Genomic DNA, 25,261 nt, shown 5'->3' with positions numbered 1-25,261 from the left:
AATCTTGTTGTCCATGTTATTTCTTCTTTTGCTTGGTTTCATTTCTCTTACTTGTAATGTTACTTTTACTCATTTTTCTCCTGCCTCCCATATCTACCCTAATTATTACTTCTAACAAATACTTTTTTCTCACTCTTTCTTCTCTTCCTCTCCTCCTCTTTATCCACTATTTGAACTTTTCCACTCTGACATTTGCTTTATGAGTAAATAATGAACTGTCACCCTTATAATGTCAGCACATTTCAATGCTACATAATATTGTATTTAGTCTAATAATAGGTTCATAGGTAGGTACTAGGCTATCGGCCCAAGGGCCTAAGTAAGCCTAGCCAACAAGGTTCTCTGGCTTATGCCACCCAAGAAAGTTATTTTCATGTGCCACTGTCAAGCAGAGCCACAGAAGTGATTCCCAGGGTATATTTCCTATTTCCCATCCACTCAAAGATTTTTCTTGAAGAGTGCTAATGAGGAACTTTGCTTGACATAGATGGGTAGCTTGTTCCAGATTATGGGAAGTCTCTGGGACAGGAATCTATCCCTCCAGCATGTCCTGTTTATTGTGACAAGGTTTAGGTCCCTAGAGCATGTAGCTTGGAGGGACTCGGATTTCTTTAGGTGTAGCATGTCCAACAGCTCTGGGTTTGACATAGCTTTATATGTTAGGCAGAAATCACCTCGGAGTAGGCGATATGCTACGGAGTAAAGCTGGAGTTTTTTGAGATGGTCAGTGTAGGGCATCTGTTTGAGGCCAGTAATCCTCTTTCTGAGGTACTTCTGTGGCCTTTCCAGCTGCTGCAGATGTCTTGTGAGGTACATTCCAAAAGGGGCATTGTACTCTATAATGGGTCTAATGAGTATCGAGTAGAGGGGAACAATTACCTCTTTTTTTTCCTGGATGAGAACCCTTTTGTGATGAGGTGTGCCACGTAGAAGGACTTCCTGACTACTGTGACAATGTGATTATCAAAGGAGAGACTACTGTCCACCTGCGTCCCAAGATCTCTTATTACACATTCAGTGTTAAGTAGACTGCTGCCTATGTGGTAGTTTATGAGTACAGAGTTTTTACCAAAGGGGATGACCATGCATTTTTTGGCATTGAGCTTGAGGGCATGGCTCTGACACCAGGCATCTGTCTCAGTGAGGTACTTCTGTAGGATGTCCACATCATTTGGAGACTCGCCTATGGCTCCTAGTTTGCAGTCATCTTCAAACTTCGTTAGCCAGAGGCCTTCTGTGTTAGCCTGTACTTCAGAGAAGTAGATATCAAACAGGAGAGGCCCCAGGACCTGTGGTACTCCACTTGTCACTGGTTTGATGTCAGATTTGGAGTCTGCAACTTTTACAGTGTGGGTTCTGTCAGTGAGCCAGTTGGCAACCCATCTTGTGACGTAGGGATTTATGGGTCTATATCATAAACACGAACGCTTACCTTATCGAATCCCTAAATGTCGACCCGTCCTCATCAAACTGCAAAAATACAGAAAGCCCTAAACCGCAAAATTCAAAACATCGAACAATCATACTTGTCCCACCCCACCACCCGCTACATACTACCTACACAAACAAACTAAATAAACCACATACATACACTAACCAAATTCCTACATCTAACCCTAAACTAAACCCTACTTCTAACCCTACACTAAATCTTACATATACCACCAAATATGCACTTAACCCACACCCTAACCCTAAGGTCCGTACCTATCGCACACTTGCCTGAAAAAGCTAAACCCAAGCAAACTAAATAATCGACACACATACACTAGACAAAACCCTACATTAAATCTAACATACATTACCATCCATGCACTTACCTTAACTCGCACCCTAACCCTAAGGTCTGTAACTATCGCACACTTACCTTACGAAGCTATACTGCAGAAGGCCAACCATGACGATTCGACGTTTCTGGTTTCGCTCTTCTGGATGTTCAATGATTTCACGTTTCGATAAGGATGGGTCGACGTTTAGAGATTTGATGAGGTAAGCATTCAACTTACTAATAGGGAACCGGAATTTATACCTAGTTATGTGAGTTTAGCTATAATTCCAGAATGGGGGATGGTGTCATAAGTCTTGGCGAGGTCAAGATAGGCTGTGTGAACTACCTTAGCCTCATCTACGGCTTTGGTGACTACCTCAAAGAAGTCAGTTAGGTTCAGGATGCATGATCTGCCTTTCACAAACCCGAACTTAGTGGGGTCCAGAGTTTGGAGCTTACCAATATCTTTGTTTATGAGTTCCATGATGATACATTCCATGGCCTTGCAGACCAGGCTCGTCAGGCTAATAGGGTGATAGTTCCCGGGATCAGTGGTGGTTCCCGCTTTGTGGAGTGGGATAACTGTTGCTGTGTGCCATTCAGTGGGCACAAAGCCTGATGTGAAGCTATGATTGAATATGGTGCTTAGGTGGGGAGCCAGTTCATTCTGAAGTTTGTGTAAAACGCAGGCTTGGATGTTGTCCAGTCCCATGGATGCTTTGTTTTTGGCTTTAGAGAGTGCAGCTTTTACCTGTGTAGTTGTGATTACAGGGACACTGCATTCTTCCTGTATAGATATGGGTTCTTTAGGGTGTAAGAGGGTGGTAAAGTTAGCACTGAACCTATCTGCCAGAATGTTAGCAATATCAGTTGGTTCTGTAATTTTCGTGCTGTTGTGCTGTAACTCAGAGCATATCTGGGTGTTGCCATTGAGATTCTTGTCATAGCTATAGAATGCTTTGTGGTTGTCCCTAGAATCAGTGGCAATTTTATTTTTATAGCTAGCTTTGGAGGGTCTTATAAGGGATCTCAGCTTCTTACTGAGGCTGACCAGGGAGCTCCACCACTCATGGGATTTTACTCATTTGCAACAGTTTCTTCCTTCTGTTGTAAATTTTGTTTATGGCAGGGTCCACCAGATTGGCTTCCTTTTTTTGGAGGATAGCTTCTTGGTTCTGTTTGGGATAGCATGATCCATGCACTCATGTAAGTGCTTATAGAGTGCATTTGTGTAGGATTCAGCAGTCGTAACTGTATTGTCCATCTGCATGGGTGTCATGAAGTTCGCCATTTCTGTCTTAAGAAGCATGAAGTTGGCTTTTGAGAATTTTTTTACCATGGTTTCCTTAATTGGGGGTGGGGCGGGATGTGGATATCTAGGGTGATTAACTTATGGTCGGATCTGACCAACGAGGAGTTGACTTCGGGTGTTGGTAATGACTAGATCTAGGATATTGTTGCCTTTGATGGGGGTGTGGATAAGTTGATCCAGGGCACTGGAATTCATGAATTCTAGAAAGCATTGAGTGAAGGAGTTGGTACATGAGTAGTTTTCCCAGTTAATGGTGGGGTAGTTGAAATCGCCCATTATTAGCATGTTTGCTTGAACCCTAATATTTTTCAGTATGTCAAGAAAAGAGGAGTGGAAATCCTGGGGCATGATGGGGGATCTGTAGCAAGCTACAATTTGGAGTGCAGTTTTGCCCAGAGTTAGTTGCACTTGGATAACCTCGGATGCATTATGCTGAGCAACTAGCCTGGAGGTGTGGATATCCTTAATGAATATGGACACACCTCCGCCTTTGGTGTTCCAGTCCAGGTTACGTGGTTGAAAAGTGTGGTATGAGTTATAGCCTGGTAGTGCAGGGGTGCTCAATGGAGCCTTGAACCAGGTCTCAGTCACTGCACAGATATCCATTTTAAGGAGTTCCTTGAGTGATCACATTTTCAGATTTAGACTTCTAGCATTGAGTAGCATTACCCTCAGTTTTTGCTTGCCTGTTCCTGTTACGGTGTTGAATTTGTCATTTGAACCTTGTCTAAAAAAGGCACTATAGGGGCGGCAAGAGCCTTAGCCAGTATCTAGAATCCCAGGGGTGACAGGTGCAGGCCATCTCTGGCAAAGCATCGTGGTCTGTCGACCATGTTCTCCCAGGCAGACAGATACTGGATCCCCTTAGAATGACACCAGAAGCTTAGCCAATTGTTGAAGTCAATCATTTTGTCCTTGTACTGCGGTATCATTCTGGGCGTTGGCAGAATGCTACTCAGGGCTAGGGTCATACCTGCTTGGGCTACAAGATCGGAGAGCTCTTCCATTTCTCTTTTCATGTAGTCCAGGGAGGTACGTCTCAGGTCATTCACACCAACATGGGAAATGACAGAGTCATATTTGTACTTGTTGTGGAGTGACCTGAGTGCGTGGGTTATGTGGCGGATCCTGGCACCCAACAGGCAGCTGACTGTAACCTTCTTGTTTAGCCTGATGAGTGGGACATCAGTGTGCCTGACTATAGAGTCACCAATGACTAGTGTGTTGGGTACGTTGTTTTGCCTAATATATTAAATATGTTCTAATAGATATATATATATATATATATATATATATATATATATACGTTTGCCCATAATATCTAAATAAGTGAGTGGGATTTTCATGACAGCGTCAAGGAAACATTTTCCTTCCTTCTGTGTTTTTTTCTTAAGTTTTGGATTTTTCTTGGTATATTGATTGATTTCGTAGTATATTTTATTTTTTATTTATTTTCCATTTGTTTACCAGGTTAGTCCAACTGGACACAAGGTGACCATTTTCAGCGGAGGCTCGGGGAGAAAAGCTCCAGATAGATAGTAAACAATTATAAAAAATAAAAGTAAATTATACAAACATAGCTATGCAGAAAATATAAAAGGAGTAAAATCAGAGTTTTACAGTTGATGCAACTTACAGTGGTTAGAATATTGAGAAACAATTAAACAAGATAATATACAACTGCTTGAACATAAATTCAAAAAGAAGTTTCCATAGACAAACAGGGTCATAAACTAGAAATCATAACTATATTGATATGACTTATATTGCATTTATCTTGTTTTAATGATGGTATATGTATATTATTGTACGTGTCATGTGCACAAATATTTGTATTAATTTATGTATTTACAGTATATTGACAAAGTACTGGGTCACATCAGAGGCTTGGGAGGTCATTGTTAAGAAACTGAGAACTATTGTAAAGCTTGGCATTGAATACCATAAGTTCAGGTTATGCTATAAGAGAATAACTATGTAAAGATAACCATGTCAGCAGCCAGAATGCATTATAAACTGAATGTTTTACTGTTCACATTAAGAAATGGATAGATTGGCCCCAACTCTGGACTGATGTGTGTGCTTTGTTTTGGCGACCCCTTACCGGGAAAAAGCCGAAAGACAAACAACATACTCAAAACACTGTCAGATCCCGTAAATAAACTAGTTCACTTTACTTCACTTTCAATTACATTTCTCTTCTTGCAGCCACAGACGGAATTACTCAAAATGCTGCAACATGAAAGTCAATGCCACAGACGGAATTACTCCAAATGCTGCAACATGAAAGTCAGTGCCACAACCACGTTTAGTAGTTATAACTTCTTTTGTGGCATGTAGCTGTGCATTAAATGGTTGTTACTATTTTGATTTCAATGACAACCTGATTTCAATAGTTGGCAACAATGTGTTAAAGCAGTAGTTACAAGTTCTTTTGTGGCAGGTAGTTGTGCATTAAATGGTTGTTACTTTTTTTCAGAAGACTTCTATTATTGCATGTAGTTTAACATTATTATTAACGTTAGGAGAGTGTAAAATTAGCGGTTATTCATGTAAATAATAGGGCAGTGGAACTTATATTATTACCAGTAGTTTAACATTATAGAGTCAATATAGTCAATTAACATGCTTATTTAAAAACGTTAGGAGAGTGTACAATTGAAATTAGCAGTTATTAATGTAAATAACATGGCAGTGGAACAATGTCATGCGTAGTCAATTAACATGCTTGTTATATAACGTTAGCAGAGTGTAAAATTTGCAGTTATTCATGTAAATAACAGGGCAGTGGAACAGCTGAATAAAGGGTGTTTTTCTAACATCTGTCACTCAGATGTACGATGACCTGCAAATCACTGTGGACATGCCCTAACCTGCGCAGAACTGCCCGCGAAGTTCTACACTGTTAGATTACCGTTTTTTTCAGGTGTTCCATTCTAAGTGAATGGAAGTCTAGCCTGACAACAAATGGTAGGGCTATTTGTTCTCACAGTCTCTGCATTATGGGACAGATTTAGCTTTCCAAAGGATTCAAGATGTCTGCCCCCATGAGGGCAGACAAGAGTAAAAACAAAATAAAATTAGGAATAAGTACTTATTTTGCTGCAGGCAGCTTTGGGAGGTGTAGTAAATCATGGCAAGATAAAAAAATATTTGTTTTCTTCATCATTTGCCCATAGTGGTCCTTTAAGTACCTTATAATTTTCTAAAGGATACGAAGTCTGAAACTAAATAGCCTTTTGTTAGCGGGACACTTCATTCTTCAAAGAGTGAACAGAAAGGCCCACATTTTATAAACAACAGACCAAAAATATGAGACTAAAATTTGGACAATTGAAGGGTATGAGCACTGATGGGTGGGGGCATGTTGGTGTAATACAGGCTGGGGTGGCAATAGCTTGTTTGCCACTGGGCATCTCCTGTTTGGGGCTTCTGCTGCCTTAAGTTGGATATGTTTTTTATGGAAATACGAACTTTTGAAGAAAAAAACAAACCACTCCCACCACCAATAGAATGGAATCAACTTCATTTTCTAAACAAACTAAAAATCAGTTTATTAAAATATCATTTGTTTCTGCTGCTTTATATCATAGTAAGCAATTTTAATCACAAAGTACAAAAGATTTGTTTATACAACTATTAAAAGAAACACTTCTTTTCTTCATTCTCTTAAAATCTGAGGACGTTTGCCATTTTAACGTTTCACTCCCCCCACCCGTCACAACTTGTGATCGAATGATTCCAGAGATGGCAAATTCCTGTAACTATGTCAGCTCTTAAAAGATAAAGCTCCATAACGAAGTACACAACATCTTATGTAAGCAATTTTTACTTTCGCAATGCTTACATTCCAGTTGTACTTTTTTTTCCTGCTGCTTGTGACACGTTGCTCTCTTTTATAAATCTGTTCGTTGTCCATTGCTTACCAGTCTTTGTCAATCAAATAAAAACGCTGCTCTTGAGGCAGCCCTTCTGTTTTAAAATTGTACTTCTTTTCATTATTTGGTTATCGACTTACACGTATTTTATTATACGATATCTACGTTAGTAGACTCCAAAGCAAATGCATTGAAAAAATGTTTATCCTACAACCAGCCAACATTCTACAGATTAAATGTAAAAAATATGTTGTAAAGGGATGATAGAAAAGTACAAACACTGTAAAAATAAACTGCAGTCATTAATACATAAAGTGGAGTAGCTTGCAAGTACAGGGACTATTAATTACGGAGAGTCAGAGACGGTAAGCTGGCTATCCGCTACTTTCCCACACTTAGGCACACCTCCTTCAAAATCCCTCCCATAGTGAGTAGTAACATTCCATACAAGATGGCCACCGATCATACTAAGCTGTACTGAGATAAGCTGTCAAGCTGTAAACAAAAGTAGGCGCGTTCTAGAGAAGGGGAGGGACTGTTGCTATTCGCTAAGGCAGAAATGGGCGCGTGACAGGATCGCGGGGCACACAAGGAAATCAGAAAAGATAGGGGTGGTTGGTTTGGGTATTGTGGTCGTGCATATTATTGATTTGGAGTTTTATTTGGTCTCTTCTTTCTCTACAGTGTCATATAGGTTTCTGATTTGAAACAGTCAAGAAAACTGAAGGACCAGAATATACGATGGGAAACTGTCATACTGTGGGACCAAATGAAGCCCTAGTCGTTTCTGGTAAGGATAACTGAGGGAACATAAATAATTCTTATAATTCTAAAGGTGTGACATACTGTTACTTCAGTAATCTCTTCTACTGTGTCTTTTTAGCTGAGCGTTTGGGCTCTAGCCATTTACGAATCAAGGCCAAGAGGTGTGGTTTGTTGTCAGGGGCACAGCTTTTATATGGTATGCAGTAACCAACTTTTAAGGGAGATAGTATAGAACTGGTCCTTGTTGGGTGTGGTTAGACTCGTTTTCCTGGCGTGTTTTGTGAATGGGAGACGGATTATTGTGATTAGGTGTAGGTGAAAAGTCACGGTTTTGCTGTTCACTAGTTTCTCACCACCCCAAGTCACCCGTACTGGGTTTAGTTTGGGTGTTGTTTTATCCCACCTGCAACCCTCCCCTTTTATCTTGGTTTATTAAGATGCTGACATATTTGCTGTCTCTCCGACTGGGGTGTTGGTAAATACCGCTCTTCTGCACTGTACAGTATACGTCCTGTTCCGCGCTTCTTGATGCTATATTCTTTGCTGAATTAAATTGCTCTGATTGAACAGAAATGCTGTTTATTAATTTTAAGTAACGCTGCATTTATATGTGTTTCCATTGAAAAGTATTGTCCTCTCTTCTTTATTAAATAGCTGTCTGGAATTACCTGCATCATTTGGTGAGTCCTGATAAGTGTACCACCCCAGTAAAATAACACTTTCCTTATAACTGTCAGTCGCTTATATCCAGAAGCTAATGCGAGACAAATACTAACCGATCTGGGACCATTGAGTTAACGTGCATTTTCTGAAGGTTCAGAGTATTGCCTTTATTTTATTAATTGCAATCCGGGACTTTTTTAAATAAATCGACAATTGTGGGAAGTACATTTTGAGTAAAAATTAGGAACATTTGAGATTGGGGTGAGCTTTCCCAGAATGCGTGTCATCGTGAACCTTATTTTAAAATTATGTAAACACAAATTGAGTGAAATGCAAGTAATCGCAACTCCCTTTTCTGCAGAAAGCTGTGAGCTTGTGGTTCTTCTAATTGGGTGGAGTTTGTATGTGTGTGTACGTACACCTCCTACTTGCCATGTTAGGGGAGGGGATTTTGGGGGAGTGCCTCAGATGCAGTGTAGTTATTTGACACTTAATTTACCTTGCTTTAACTTGCGTAACTGTGCACTAAATTAACGAGCTGCTCTGAAACGCCCGAGGGTACGGAAGCCAGCGTTTTGTCAGTGGGGGGAGGAGATAAAGCTCTATGTTTTGAGATAACACATACTCACGAGTATTTACTGGGAAGAAGTAGCCTACTAATTTATTAAACCCGTATTGAGTGCGTCCAGTGGCTGGTAGCCTGTCTGAAGGGAGTGGAATCAAAGCAGGGTGCCCAAGCTTTCCCCTCTGACTCTAAGCTTTCTAACCAAGATCTTGCAAAACTGACCTTGCACCATCACCGCATCTTGGGTGGTCAAGTACTCTGTTACCCAAGCGCATTATGAGCATTTCCTCCAGCCTTTATGTGATGTGCCTTGAAAGTTCTGCTAGCCCATAGTACTAAAATGGGATCCTACTGCTCTGTATTAACAGTCTGATTTCTTGTTTTGTTCGAGATTGGTACAGCTGTCCTTGTCCCTTACTAAACCAATCGTTTTTCCATTTATTGTCAAACCACTTATACCTGTAACTGTTGCTGCACAATAGTATATTAACTCTTACATGACAGTTCAACCCATTGCTTATCAATTTTGCATAACCACTATAATTTTGCATCAACTTTGTTATAGTTTAATAAAAACACAAAGACATCAGGTGGGTTAAATGGCCACAGCCAAATGTTTATTGCAAGTAAGTGCTAATGACCCTTGCTGATTGAAGCAATTTATTCGGAGATGTGCACAAAGCTGGAATTTCAGGGAGTCCTTTCCTTCGTAGCAGTGCCCTAAACACTACAGAGCAACAGACAGCACTGTTGATATGCAGTCTTGCCCACAGCATAACACTTTTCACTTAATTCCTCTGGGCAACCTTACAGTCTGCCAAGGAGCAATTGGTCCCATGGCAACAATCCCTTGGGGCTGTCTGGTCTGTGGGAGGTCTAGCTAAAGAGTCCTGAGACCTGTTCCCCTCTCCCACTTATCTTGGCCTCCCTTACCTTTCCTGCCTTCTGCCACAGAAGGGAGAATTATTCATCTCTTCTGCCAAGCACATCGTCTGTCACCCTAAGTATAAGACCTTTTGTGCTAAACCTACTTGTAATTCTGTATAGAAAACCTGCATACCATCCTCTGACAAATAAAACTCATCCTGTTCATACCTATTTGGCCACCTGACTCTAAGTACCACGGTGAGGAAAGTAGAGCCCACTTAAGTTCCTTAATAACTTATCCATAGTAGTATTGCCTCTAAAACTCATCCTGTCTTCTTCAATGGACCTAGGCTCCTTACACTTCCTTCTCTGTACTACTACTGACCAACAAATAGTAGTAAACTTGCATGTTAATTTTTGTTTCAATATTTTAACATTTTTTGGAATCAAAAAAGGGGCAAAGGGTTTTTTTTTTTTTTTGGGGGGGGGCCCAAGTTTTTTTCTGAAACCCTTTTTTTAACTTTCCCCTAACCCCCCCCGACTTTGCAAAAAAAAAACTTTGAAACCTTTTTTGGGCACCCAATCAAAACCCCGCAAAATCTTTTTTTGGGGGGGTAAAACCCCCCTCCCTTTTTTCCCCCAAGCCCCTTAAACCTTTCCTGTTTAAAAGTTATTCCTTGAAGTTCTTACCCAAGTAAAAAACCTTTTTTGTAAACTTTGTTTTTTAAAAAACCCCGCATAAACCCGAAAATTTAAAACCACCTTTATCCCCAATTTGGCCCAAAAATATTTAACCCCCCTTTAAGGAAAATAACCCACTTAAATTTTCCCAATAATTTTCCTTAATTTTAAAACCCTCTTTAAGGCCCAAGGCCCCAAAATTTTTTCGTACAAAACTGAAACTTTTTCAAAATTTTGGTTTCTTTTTCTTTTAAAAAAAAGAATTTAATTTTTGAAGTTTTCATAATTTTGTTGTCTCCGGGTTTTTTGGTAAAGAAAACCCCGGGGTTCTCTGACAAAAAAAACCCCTGAACTTTTTTCCCCCCTTCCCGTTTGAAAAAGAATTAATTCTTTTAACCAAGTAAAAACCTTTTTTAAATTTAAATCTTTTTAAAAAAACCGGCTTTAAAATTTTTTCCCAAAACTAAAAAAATAGATAAGATTAATTTTTTAATTTTTATTTTAAAAACCAATGTTCAAAGGGGTTTTTTTCTTTTTTTAAACAAAAAAAGGGGTTTTTTTAAATTTTTAATATTTTCAGGAAAAATCAAATTTTAAGTTTGCAACTGGAATTTGGGTTTTTTTGCAAACCTTTTAAAGAAACTTAAAAAATCAATGAATTAAAAAACCCAACCTTTAAAGCCAGTTTGGAAAAATCGGATAAAATTAATTTTTTTTAACTAGTCAATTTTTAACCAGGAAAAGGCTTTTTACAGAAAAAAAAAATGGATGATGAACCCTAGTGCAAAAAAAATTTTCCCAAATTTTTAATTTTTTCGTTTTTTTAAAATAAAAATTTCAATTAAACAATCAAAATAATTCTTAAAGGCCAAAAATTCCTGTTAAATAAAACTTTTCCCCTTAACTTGCGTGAAAAAATCCACTTGGGGTACAAAATTTTACAAAATTTAAAATTTTTGGATTATTTTCAAATACCCATCCGTTTTTAAGAAAATTTAAATTTCTTGTATACTATTGCTCAGGGAAAAATTTCTGTTTAAAAACAAAAAGACTCCTGGACCCTTTGCACCTTCTCCATACCCACCTCCAGATTCTAAGAAACATATTCTCCTGCTCCACCATTATCTACTTGCTCGACTGTGAATTTTACTACACTCTACGAGGGTACTAAATACCTAATAACTTAAGAGACTCTGGACCCTTGCACTCTTCTACATACCCACCTCCTCCAGATTATAAGAAACAAATTCTCCTGCTCCACCCATTATCTACTTGCTCGACTGTGAATTTTACTACACCCTCTGAGGACTAATTACCTAATAACTTAAAAGACTCTGGACCCTTGCACTCTTCTCCATACCCGCCTCCTCCAGATTCTAAGAAACATATTCTCCTGCTCCACCGTTATCTACTTGCTTTCGACTGTGAAATCTATTCCACTCTGAGGGTACTAATTACCTAATAACTTAAAAGACTCTGGACCCTTGCACTCTTCTCCATACCCACCTCCTCCAGATTCTAAGAAACATATTCTCCTGCTCCACCGTTATCTACTTGCTCGACTGTGAAATCTATTCCACTCTGAGGGTACTAATTACCTAATAACTTAAAAGACTCTGGACCCTTGCACTCTTCTCCATACCCACCTCCTCCAGATTCTAAGAAACATATTCTCCTGCTCCACCGTTATCTACTTGCTCGACTGTGAAATCTACTCCACTCTCTGAGGGTACTAATTACCTAATAACTTAAAAGACTCTGGACCCTTGCACTCTTCTCCATACCCACCTCCTCCAGATTCTAAGAAACATATTCTCCTGCTCCACCCGTTATCTACTTGCTCGACTGTGAAATCTACTCCACTCTGAGGGTACTAATTACCTAATAACTTAAAAGACTCTGGACCCTTGCACTCTTCTCCATACCCACCTCCTCCAGATTCTAAGAAACATATTCTCCTGCTCCACCCGTTATCTACTTGCTCGACTGTGAAATCTACTCCACTCTACGAGGGTACTAATTACCTAATAACTTAAAAGACTCTGGACCCTAACACTCTTCTCCATACCCACCTCCTCCAGATTCTAAGAAACATATTCTCCTGCTCCGCCCATTATCACTTGCTCGACTGTGAAATCTACTCCACTCTCTGAGGTACTAATTACCTAATAACTTAAAAGACTCTGGACCCTAACACTCTTCTCCATACCCACCTCCTCCAGATTCTAAGAAACATATTCTCCTGCTCCGCCCATTATCTACTTGCTCGACTGTGAAATCTACTCCACTCTACGAGGGTACTAATTACCTAATAACTTAAAAGACTCTGGACCCTTGCACTCTTCTCCATACCCACCTCCTCCAGATTCTAAGAAACATATTCTCCTGCTCCGCCCATTATCTACTTGCTCGACTGTGAAATCTACAACACTCTCTGAGGGTACTAATTACCTAATAACTTAAGACTCTGGACCCTTGCACTCTTCTCCATACCCACCTCCTCCAGATTCTAAGAAACGTATTCTCCTGCTCCGCCCACTATCTCCTTGCTCGACTGTGAAATCTACTCCACTCTATGAGGGTACTAATTACCTAATAACTTAAGACTCTGGACCCTTGCACTCTTCTCCATACCCACCTCCTCCAGATTCTAAGGAACGTATTCTCCTGCTCCGCCCACTATCTCCTTGCTCGACTGTGAAATCTACTCCACTCTACGAGGGTACTAATTACCTAATAACTTAAGACTCTGGACCCTTGCACTCTTCTCCATACCCACCTCCTCCAGATTCTAAGGAACGTATTCTCCTGCTCCGCCCACTATCTCCTTGCTCGACTGTGAAATCTACTCCACTCTGAGGGTACTAATTACCTAATAACTTAAGACTCTGGACCCTTGCACTCTTCTCCATACCCACCTCCTCCAGATTCTAAGGAACGTATTCTCCTGCTCCGCCCACTATCTCCTTGCTCGACTGTGAAATCTACTCCACTCTACGAGGGTACTAATTACCTAATAACTTAAGACTCTGGACCCTTGCACTCTTCTCCATACCCACCTCCTCCAGATTCTAAGAAACGTATTCTCCTGCTCCGCCCACTATCTCCTTGCTCGACTGTGAAATCTACTCCACTCTACGAGGGTACTAATTACCTAATAACTTAAAAGACTCTGGACCCTTGCACTCTTCTCCATACCCACCTCCTCCAGATTCTAAGAAACATATTCTCCTGCTCCACCCATTATCTCCTTGCTCGACTGTGAAATCTACTCCACTCTATGAGGGTACTAATTACCTAATAACTTAAAAGACTCTGGACCCTTGCACTCTTCTCCATACCCACCTCCTCCAGATTCTAAGAAACATATTCTCCTGCTCCGCCCATTATCTCCTTGCTCGACTGTGAAATCTACTCCACTCTCTGAGGGTACTAATTACCTAATGACTTAAAAGACTCTGGACCCTTGCACTCTTCTCCATACCCACCTCCTCCAGATTCTAAGAAACATATTCTCCTGCTCCACCCATTATCTCCTTGCTCGACTGTGAAATCTACCCCACTCTACGAGGGTACTAATTACCCTAATGACTTAAAAGACTCTGGACCCTTGCACTCTTCTCCATACCCACCTCCTCCAGATTCTAAGAAACATATTCTCCTGCTCCGCCCATTATCTCCTTGCTCGACTGTGAAATCTACTCCACTCTGAGGGTACTAATTACCCTAATGACTTAAAAGACTCTGGACCCTTGCACTCTTCTCCATACCCACCTCCTCCAGATTCTAAGAAACATATTCTCCTGCTCACCCATTATCTCCTTGCTCGACTGTGAAATCTACTCCACTCTGAGGGTACTAATTACCTAATGACTTAAAAGACTCTGGACCCTTGCACTCTTCTCCATACCCACCTCCTCCAGATTCTAAGAAACATATTCTCCTGCTCCGCCCATTATCTCCTTGCTCGACTGTGAAATCTACTCCACTCTACGAGGGTACTAATTACCCTAATGACTTAAGACTCTGGACCCTTGCACTCTTCTCCATACCCACCTCCTCCAGATTCTAAGAAACATATTCTCCTGCTCCACCATTATCTCCTTGCTCGACTGTGAAATCTACTCCACTCTCACGAGGGTACTAATTACCTAATGACTTAAAAGACTCTGGACCCTTGCACTCTTCTCCATACCCACCTCCTCCAGATTCTAAGAAACATATTCTCCTGCTCCACCATTATCTCCTTGCTCGACTGTGAAATCTACTCCACTCTGAGGGTACTAATTACCTAATGACTTAAAAGACTCTGGACCCTTGCACTCTTCTCCATACCCACCTCCTCCAGATTCTAAGAAACATATTCTCCTGCTCCCATTATCTCCTTGCTCGACTGTGAAATCTACTCCACTCTCTGAGGGTACTAATTACCTAATGACTTAAAGACTCTGGACCCTTGCACTCTTCTCCATACCCACCTCCTCCAGATTCTAAGAAACATATTCTCCTGCTCGCCCATTATCTCCTTGCTCGACTGTGAAATCTACTCCACTCTCTGAGGGTACTAATTACCCTAATGACTTAAAAGACTCTGGACCCTTGCACTCTTCTCCATACCCACCTCCTCCAGATTCTAAGAAACATATTCTCCTGCTCCGCCCATTATCTCCTTGCTCGACTGTGAAATCTACTCCACTCTCTGAGGGTACTAATTACCCTAATGACTTAAAGACTCTGGACCCTTGCACTCTTCTCCATACCCACCTCCTCCAGATTCTAAGAAACATATTCTCCTGCTCACCCATTATCTCCTTGCTCGACTGTGAAATCTACTCCACTCTCTGAGGGTACTAATTACCCTAATGACTTAAAAGACTCTGGACCCTTGCACTCTTCTCCATACCCACCTCCTCCAGATTCTAAGAAACATATTCTCCTGCTCCGCCCATTATCTCCTTGCTCGACTGTGAAATCTACTCCACTCTACGAGGGTACTAATTACCCTAATGACTTAAAAGACTCTGGACCCTTGCACTCTTCTCCATACCCACCTCCTCCAGATTCTAAGAAACATATTCTCCTGCTCCGCCCATTATCTCCTTGCTCGACTGTGAAATCTACTCCACTCTACGAGGGTACTAATTACCCTAATGACTTAAAAGACTCTGGACCCTTGCTCTCTTCTCCATACCCACCTCCTCCAGATTCTAAGAAACGTATTCTCCTGCTCCGCCCATTATCTCCTTGCTCGACTGTGAAATGTACTCCACTCTACGAGGGTACTAATTGCCTAATAACTTAAAAGACTCTGGACCCTTGCACTCTTCTCCATACCCACCTCCTCCAGATTCTAAGAAACGTATTCTCCTGCTCCGCCCACTATCTCCTTGCTCGACTGTGAAATCTACTCCACTCTACGAGGGTACTAATTACCTAATAACTTAAAAGACTCTGGACCCTTGCACTCTTCTCCATACCCACCTCCTCCAGATTCTAAGAAACGTATTCTCCTGCTCCGCCCACTATCTCCTTGCTCGACTGTGAGATCTACTCCACTCTGAGGGTACTAATTACCTAATAACTTAAAGACTCTGGACCCTTGCACTCTTCTCCATACCCACCTCCTCCAGATTCTAAGAAACGTATTCTCCTGCTCCACTATCTCCTTGCTCGACTGTGAAATCTACTCCACTCTCTGAGGGTACTAATTACCTAATAACTTAAAAGACTCTGGACCCTTGCACTCTTCTCCATACCCACCTCCTCCAGATTCTAAGAAACGTATTCTCCTGCTCCGCCCACTATCTCCTTGCTCGACTGTGAAATCTACTCCACTCTACGAGGGTACTAATTACCTAATAACTTAAAAGACTCTGGACCCTTGCACTCTTCTCCATACCCACCTCCTCCAGATTCTAAGAAACATATTCTCCTGCTCCACCGTTATCTACTTGCTTTCGACTGTGAAATCTACTCCACTCTGAGGGTACTAATTACCTAATAACTTAAAAGACTCTGGACCCTTGCACTCTTCTCCATACCCACCTCCTCCAGATTCTAAGAAACATATTCTCCTGCTCCACCCGTTATCTACTTGCTCGACTGTGAAATCTACTCCACTCTACGAGGGTACTAATTACCTAATAACTTAAAAGACTCTGGACCCTTGCACTCTTCTCCATACCCACCTCCTCCAGATTCTAAGAAACATATTCTCCTGCTCACCGTTATCTACTTGCTCGACTGTGAAATCTACTCCACTCTCTGAGGGTACTAATTACCTAATAACTTAAAAGACTCTGGACCCTTGCACTCTTCTCCATACCCACCTCCTCCAGATTCTAAGAAACATATTCTCCTGCTCCACCGTTATCTACTTGCTCGACTGTGAAATCTACTCCACTCTACGAGGGTACTAATTACCTAATAACTTAAAAGACTCTGGACCCTTGCACTCTTCTCCATACCCACCTCCTCCAGATTCTAAGAAACATATTCTCCTGCCCCACCCGTTATTTACTTGCTCGACTGTGAAATCTACTCCACTCTGAGGGTACTAATTACCTAATAACTTAAAAGACTCTGGACCCTTGCACTCTTCTCCATACCCACCTCCTCCAGATTCTAAGAAACATATTCTCCTGCTCCAACCGTTATCTACTTGTTCGACTGTGAAATATACTCCACTCTCGAGGGTACTAATTACCTAATAACTTAAAAGACTCTGGACCCTTGCACTCTTCTCCATACCCACCTCCTCCAGATTCTAAGAAACATATTCTCCTGCTCCACCCGTTATCTACTTGCTCGACTGTGAAATCTACTCCACCCTACGAGGGTACTAATTACCTAATAACTTAAAAGACTCTGGACCCTTGCACTCTTCTCCATACCCACCTCCTCCAGATTCTAAGAAACATATTCTCCTGCTCCACCCTTTATCTACTTGCTCGAATGTGAAATCTACTCCACTCTACGAGGGTACTAATTACCTAATAACTTAAAAGACTCTGGACCCTTGCACTCTTCTCCATACCCACCTCCTCCAGATTCTAAGAAACATATTCTCCTGCTCCACCCGTTATCTACTTGCTCGACTGTGAAATCTACTCCACTCTACGAGGGTACTAATTACCTAATAACTTAAAAGACTCTGGACCCTTGCACTCTTCTCCATACCCACCTCCTCCAGATTCTAAGAAACATATTCTCCTGCTCCACCTGTTATCTACTTGCTCGACTGTGAAATCTACTCCACTCTACGAGGGTACTAATTACCTAATAACTTAAAAGACTCTGGACCCTTGCACTCTTCTCCATACCCACCTCCTCCAGATTCTAAGAAACATATTCTCCTGCTCCACCCGTTATCTACTTGCTCGACTGTGAAATCTACTCCACTCTACGAGGGTACTAATTACCTAATAACTTAAAAGACTCTGGACCCTTGCACTCTTCTCCATACCCACCTCCTCCAGATTCTAAGAAACGTATTCTCCTGCTCCGCCCATTATCTACTTGCTCGACTGTGAAATCTACTCCACTCTAGGAGGGTACTAATTACCTAATAACTTAAAAGACTCTGGACCCTTGCACTCTTCTCCATACCCACCTCCTCCAGATTCTAAGAAACATATTCTCCTGCTCCACTATCTCCTTGCTCGACTGTGAAATCTACTCCACTCTACGAGGGTACTAATTTCCTAATAACTTAAGACTCTGGACCCTTGCACTCTTCTCCATACCCACCTCCTCCAGATTCTAAGAAACGTATTCTCCTGCTCCGCCCACTATCTCCTTGCTCGACTGTGAAATCTACTCCACTCTGAGGGTACTAATTACCTAATAACTTAAAAGACTCTGGACCCTTGCACTCTTCTCCATACCCACCTCCTCCAGATTCTAAGAACGTATTCTCCTGCTCCGCCCACTATCTCCTTGCTCGACTGTGAAATCTACTCCACTCTCTGAGGGTACTAATTACCTAATAACTTAAGACTCTGGACCCTTGCACTCTTCTCCATACCCACCTCCTCCAGATTCTAAGAAATGTATTCTCCTGCTCCGCCCACTATCTCCTTGCTCGACTGTGAAATCTACTCCACTCTGAGGGTACTAATTACCTAATAACTTAAAAGACTCTGGACCCTTGCACTCTTCTCCATACCCACCTCCTCCAGATTCTAAGAAACGTATTTGCCTGCTCCGCCCACTATCTCCTTGCTCGACTGTGAAATCTACTCCACTCTGAGGTACTAATTACCTAATAACTTAAAAGACTCTGGACCCTTGCACTCTTCTCCATACCCACCTCCTCCAGATTCTAAGAAACATATTCTCCTGCTCCGCCCATTATCTCCTTGCTCGACTGTGAAATCTACTCCACTCTACGAGGGTACTAATTACCCTAATGACTTAAAAGACTCTGGACCCTTGCTCTCTTCTCCATACCCACCTCCTCCAGATTCTAAGAAACGTATTCTCCTGCTCCGCCCATTATCTCCTTGCTCGACTGTGAAATGTACTCCACTCTGAGGGTACTAATTGCCTAATAACTTAAAAGACTCTGGACCCTTGCACTCTTCTCCATACCCACCTCCTCCAGATTCTAAGAAACGTATTCTCCTGCTCCGCCCACTATCTCCTTGCTCGACTGTGAAATCTACTCCACTCTACGAGGGTACTAATTACCTAATAACTTAAAAGACTCTGGACCCTTGCACTCTTCTCCATACCCACCTCCTCCAGATTCTAAGAAACGTATTCTCCTGCTCCGCCCACTATCTCCTTGCTCGACTGTGAGATCTACTCCACTCTACGAGGGTACTAATTACCTAATAACTTAAAAGACTCTGGACCCTTGCACTCTTCTCCATACCCACCTCCTCCAGATTCTAAGAAACGTATTCTCCTGCTCCGCCCACTATCTCCTTGCTCGACTGTGAAATCTACTCCACTCTACGAGGGTACTAATTACCTAATAACTTAAAAGACTCTGGACCCTTGCACTCTTCTCCATACCCACCTCCTCCAGATTCTAAGAAACGTATTCTCCTGCTCCGCCCACTATCTCCTTGCTCGACTGTGAAATCTACTCCACTCTATGAGGGTACTAATTACCTAATAACTTAAAAGACTCTGGACCCTTGCACTCTTCTCCATACCCACCTCCTCCAGATTCTAAGAAACATATTCTCCTGCTCCACCCGTTATCTACTTGCTCGACTGTGAAATCTACTCCACTCTACGAGGGTACTAATTACCTAATAACCCAAAAGACTCTGGACCCTTGCACTCTTCTCCATACCCACCTCCTCCAGATTCTAAGAAACATATTCTCCTGCTCCACCGTTATCTACTTGCTCGACTGTGAAATCTACTCCACTCTCTGAGGTACTAATTACCTAATAACTTAAAAGACTCTGGACCCTTGCACTCTTCTCCATACCCACCTCCTCCAGATTCTAAGAAACATATTCTCCTGCTCCACCGTTATCTACTTGCTCGACTGTGAAATCTACTCCACTCTCTGAGGGTACTAATTACCTAATAACTTAAAAGACTCTGGACCCTTGCACTCTTCTCCATACCCACCTCCTCCAGATTCTAAGAAACATATTCTCCTGCTCCACCCGTTATCTACTTGCTCGACTGTGAAATCTACTCCACTCACGAGGGTACTAATTACCTAATAACTTAAAAGACTCTGGACCCTTGCACTCTTCTCCATACCCACCTCCTCCAGATTCTAAGAAACATATTCTCCTGCTCCACCATTATCTACTTGCTCGACTGTGAAATCTACTCCACTCTGAGGGTACTAATTACCTAATAACTTAAAGACTCTGGACCCTTGCACTCTTCTCCATACCCACCTCCTCCAGATTCTAAGAAACATATTCTCCTGCTCCACCCTTTATCTACTTGCTCGAATGTGAAATCTACTCCACTCTACGAGGGTACTAATTACCTAATAACTTAAGACTCTGGACCCTTGCACTCTTCTCCATACCCACCTCCTCCAGATTCTAAGAAACATATTCTCCTGCTCCACCCGTTATCTACTTGCTCGACTGTGAAATCTACTCCACTCTACGAGGGTACTAATTACCTAATAACTTAAAAGACTCTGGACCCTTGCACTCTTCTCCATACCCACCTCCTCCAGATTCTAAGAAACATATTCTCCTGCTCCACCTGTTATCTACTTGCTCGACTGTGAAATCTACTCCACTCTACGAGGGTACTAATTACCTAATAACTTAAAAGACTCTGGACCCTTGCACTCTTCTCCATACCCACCTCCTCCAGATTCTAAGAAACATATTCTCCTGCTCCACCCGTTATCTACTTGCTCGACTGTGAAATCTACTCCACTCTACGAGGGTACTAATTACCTAATAACTTAAAAGACTCTGGACCCTTGCACTCTTCTCCATACCCACCTCCTCCAGATTCTAAGAAACAAATTCTCCTGCTCCACCCATTATCTACTTGCTCGACTGTGAAATCTACTACACTCTACGAGGGTACTAATTACCTAATAACTTAAAAGACTCTGGACCCTTGCACTCTTCTCCATACCCACCTCCTCCAGATTCTAAGAAACATATTCTCCTGCTCCACCCGTTATCTACTTGCTCGACTGTGAAATCTACTCCACTCTACGAGGGTACTAATTACCTAATAACTTAAAAGACTCTGGACCCTTGCACTCTTCTCCATACCCACCTCCTCCAGATTCTAAGAAACGTATTCTCCTGCTCCGCCCATTATCTACTTGCTCGACTGTGAAATCTACTCCACTCTACGAGGGTACTAATTACCTAATAACTTAAAAGACTCTGGACCCTTGCACTCTTCTCCATACCCACCTCCTCCAGATTCTAAGAAACGTATTCTCTTGCTCCGCCCACTATCTCCTTGCTCGACTGTGAAATCTACTCCACTCTACGAGGGTACTAATTACCTAATAACTTAAGACTCTGGACCCTTGCACTCTTCTCCATACCCACCTCCTCCAGATTCTAAGGAACGTATTCTCCTGCTCCGCCCACTATCTCCTTGCTCGACTGTGAAATCTACTCCACTCTACGAGGGTACTAATTACCTAATAACTTAAGACTCTGGACCCTTGCACTCTTCTCCATACCCACCTCCTCCAGATTCTAAGAAACGTATTCTCCTGCTCCATACTATCTCCTTGCTCGACTGTGAAATCTACTCCACTCTACGAGGGTACTAATTACCTAATAACTTAAGACTCTGGACCCTTGCACTCTTCTCCATACCCACCTCCTCCAGATTCTAAGAAACGTATTCTCCTGCTCCGCCCACTATCTCCTTGCTCGACTGTGAAATCTACTCCACTCTACGAGGGTACTAATTACCTAATAACTTAAAAGACTCTGGACCCTTGCACTCTTCTCCATACCCACCTCCCCCAGATTCTAAGAAACGTATTCTCCTGCTCCGCCCACTATCTCCTTGCTCGACTGTGAAATCTACTCCACTCTGAGGGTACTAATTACCTAATAACTTAAAAGACTCTGGACCCTTGCACTCTTCTCCATACCCACCTCCTCCAGATTCTAAGAAATGTATTCTCCTGCTCCGCCCACTATCTCCTTGCTCGACTGTGAAATCTACTCCACTCTACGAGGGTACTAATTACCTAATAACTTAAAAGACTCTGGACCCTTGCACTCTTCTCCATACCCACCTCCTCCAGATTCTAAGAAACGTATTCGCCTGCTCCGCCCACTATCTCCTTGCTCGACTGTGAAATCTACTCCACTCTATGAGGGTACTAATTACCTAATAACTTAAAAGACTCTGGACCCTTGCACTCTTCTCCATACCCACCTCCTCCAGATTCTAAGAAACATATTCTCCTGCTCCGCCCATTATCTCCTTGCTCGACTGTGAAATCTACTCCACTCTACGAGGGTACTAATTACCCTAATGACTTAAAAGACTCTGGACCCTTGCACTCTTCTCCATACCCACCTCCTCCAGATTCTAAGAAACATATTCTCCTGCTCCGCCCATTATCTCCTTGCTCGACTGTGAAATCTACTCCACTCTACGAGGGTACTAATTACCCTAATGACTTAAGACTCTGGACCCTTGCACTCTTCTCCATACCCACCTCCTCCAGATTCTAAGAAACATATTCTCCTGCTCCGCCCATTATCTCCTTGCTCGACTGTGAAATCTACTCCACTCTCACGAGGGTACTAATTACCCTAATGACTTAAAAGACTCTGGACCCTTGCACTCTTCTCCATACCCACCTCCTCCAGATTCTAAGAAACATATTCTCCTGCTCCGCCCATTATCTCCTTGCTCGACTGTGAAATCTACTCCACTCTACGAGGGTACTAATTACCCTAATGACTTAAAAGACTCTGGACCCTTGCACTCTTCTCCATACCCACCTCCTCCAGATTCTAAGAAACATATTCTCCTGCTCCGCCCATTATCTCCTTGCTCGACTGTGAAATCTACTCCACTCTCGAGGGTACTAATTACCCTAATGACTTAAAAGACTCTGGACCCTTGCACTCTTCTCCATACCCACCTCCTCCAGATTCTAAGAAACATATTCTCCTGCTCCGCCCATTATCTCCTTGCTCGACTGTGAAATCTACTCCACTCTCTGAGGTACTAATTACCCTAATGACTTAAAAGACTCTGGACCCTTGCACTCTTCTCCATACCCACCTCCTCCAGATTCTAAGAAACATATTCTCCTGCTCCGCCCATTATCTCCTTGCTCGACTGTGAAATCTACTCCACTCTCTGAGGGTACTAATTACCCTAATGACTTAAAAGACTCTGGACCCTTGCACTCTTCTCCATACCCACCTCCTCCAGATTCTAAGAAACATATTCTCCTGCTCCGCCCATTATCTCCTTGCTCGACTGTGAAATCTACTCCACTCTCGAGGGTACTAATTACCCTAATGACTTAAAAGACTCTGGACCCTTGCACTCTTCTCCATACCCACCTCCTCCAGATTCTAAGAAACATATTCTCCTGCTCCGCCCATTATCTCCTTGCTCGACTGTGAAATCTACTCCACTCTCTGGGTACTAATTACCCTAATGACTTAAAAGACTCTGGACCCTTGCACTCTTCTCCATACCCACCTCCTCCAGATTCTAAGAAACATATTCTCCTGCTCCGCCCATTATCTCCTTGCTCGACTGTGAAATCTACTCCACTCTCCGAGGGTACTAATTACCCTAATGACTTAAAAGACTCTGGACCCTTGCACTCTTCTCCATACCCACCTCCTCCAGATTCTAAGAAACATATTCTCCTGCTCCGCCCATTATCTCCTTGCTCGACTGTGAAATCTACTCCACTCTCTGAGGGTACTAATTACCCTAATGACTTAAAAGACTCTGGACCCTTGCACTCTTCTCCATACCCACCTCCTCCAGATTCTAAGAAACATATTCTCCTGCTCCGCCCATTATCTCCTTGCTCGACTGTGAAATCTACTCCACTCTACGAGGGTACTAATTACCCTAATGACTTAAAAGACTCTGGACCCTTGCACTCTTCTCCATACCCACCTCCTCCAGATTCTAAGAAACATATTCTCCTGCTCACCATTATCTCCTTGCTCGACTGTGAAATCTACTCCACTCTCGAGGGTACTAATTACCCTAATGACTTAAAAGACTCTGGACCCTTGCACTCTTCTCCATACCCACCTCCTCCAGATTCTAAGAAACATATTCTCCTGCTCCGCCCATTATCTCCTTGCTCGACTGTGAAATCTACTCCACTCTCTGAGGGTACTAATTACCCTAATGACTTAAAAGACTCTGGACCCTTGCACTCTTCTCCATACCCACCTCCTCCAGATTCTAAGAAACATATTCTCCTGCTCCGCCCATTATCTCCTTGCTTTCGACTGTGAAATCTACTCCACTCTCACGAGGGTACTAATTACCCTAATGACTTAAAGACTCTGGACCCTTGCACTCTTCTCCATACCCACCTCCTCCAGATTCTAAGAAACATATTCTCCTGCTCCCCATTATCTCCTTGCTCGACTGTGAAATCTACTCCACTCTCGAGGGTACTAATTACCCTAATGACTTAAAAGACTCTGGACCCTTGCACTCTTCTCCATACCCACCTCCTCCAGATTCTAAGAAACATATTCTCCTGCTCCGCCCATTATCTCCTTGCCCGACTGTGAAATCTACTCCACTCTACGAGGGTACTAATTACCCTAATGACTTAAAAGACTCTGGACCCTTGCACTCTTCTCCATACCCACCTCCTCCAGATTCTAAGAAACATATTCTCCTGCTCCGCCCATTATCTCCTTGCTCGACTGTGAAATCTACTCCACTCTGAGGGTACTAATTACCCTAATGACTTAAAAGACTCTGGACCCTTGCACTCTTCTCCATACCCACCTCCTCCAGATTCTAAGAAACATATTCTCCTGCTCCGCCCATTATCTCCTTGCTCGACTGTGAAATCTACTCCACTCTGAGGGTACTAATTACCCTAATGACTTAAAAGACTCTGGACCCTTGCACTCTTCTCCATACCCACCTCCTCCAGATTCTAAGAAACATATTCTCCTGCTCGCCCCATTATCTCCTTGCTCGACTGTGAAATCTACTCCACTCTCGAGGGTACTAATTACCCTAATGACTTAAAAGACTCTGGACCCTTGCACTCTTCTCCATACCCACCTCCTCCAGATTCTAAGAAACATATTCTCCTG

The 25,261-nt window shown here is 42.3% G+C and overlaps 1 protein-coding gene across 2 annotated transcripts in view; it reads left to right on the top strand.

Moving 5' to 3' along the window:
- Positions 1-7,452: 7,452 nt before the first annotated feature.
- The window catches only part of FLOT2 (flotillin 2), a 1,587,019-nt gene continuing 1,569,210 nt past the window's right edge, over positions 7,453-25,261 (top strand). The window contains exon 1 of one of the 2 annotated variants that reach the window (XM_044054428.1): positions 7,453-7,748. In XM_044054428.1, the coding sequence (XP_043910363.1) occupies positions 7,700-7,748 (49 nt within the window). In that variant the 5' untranslated portion in view covers positions 7,453-7,699. The remainder of the gene's footprint in view (positions 7,749-25,261) is intronic. The other variant, XM_044054427.1, reaches the window with a different exon arrangement.

Source organism: Protopterus annectens, chromosome 13.part0 (assembly GCF_019279795.1).
Source record: "Protopterus annectens isolate FY-2018-M chromosome 13.part0, PAN1.0, whole genome shotgun sequence".
Classification (NCBI taxonomy): domain Eukaryota; kingdom Metazoa; phylum Chordata; order Ceratodontiformes; family Protopteridae; genus Protopterus; species Protopterus annectens.
This window is presented reverse-complemented; position numbering and strand designations above follow the sequence as displayed.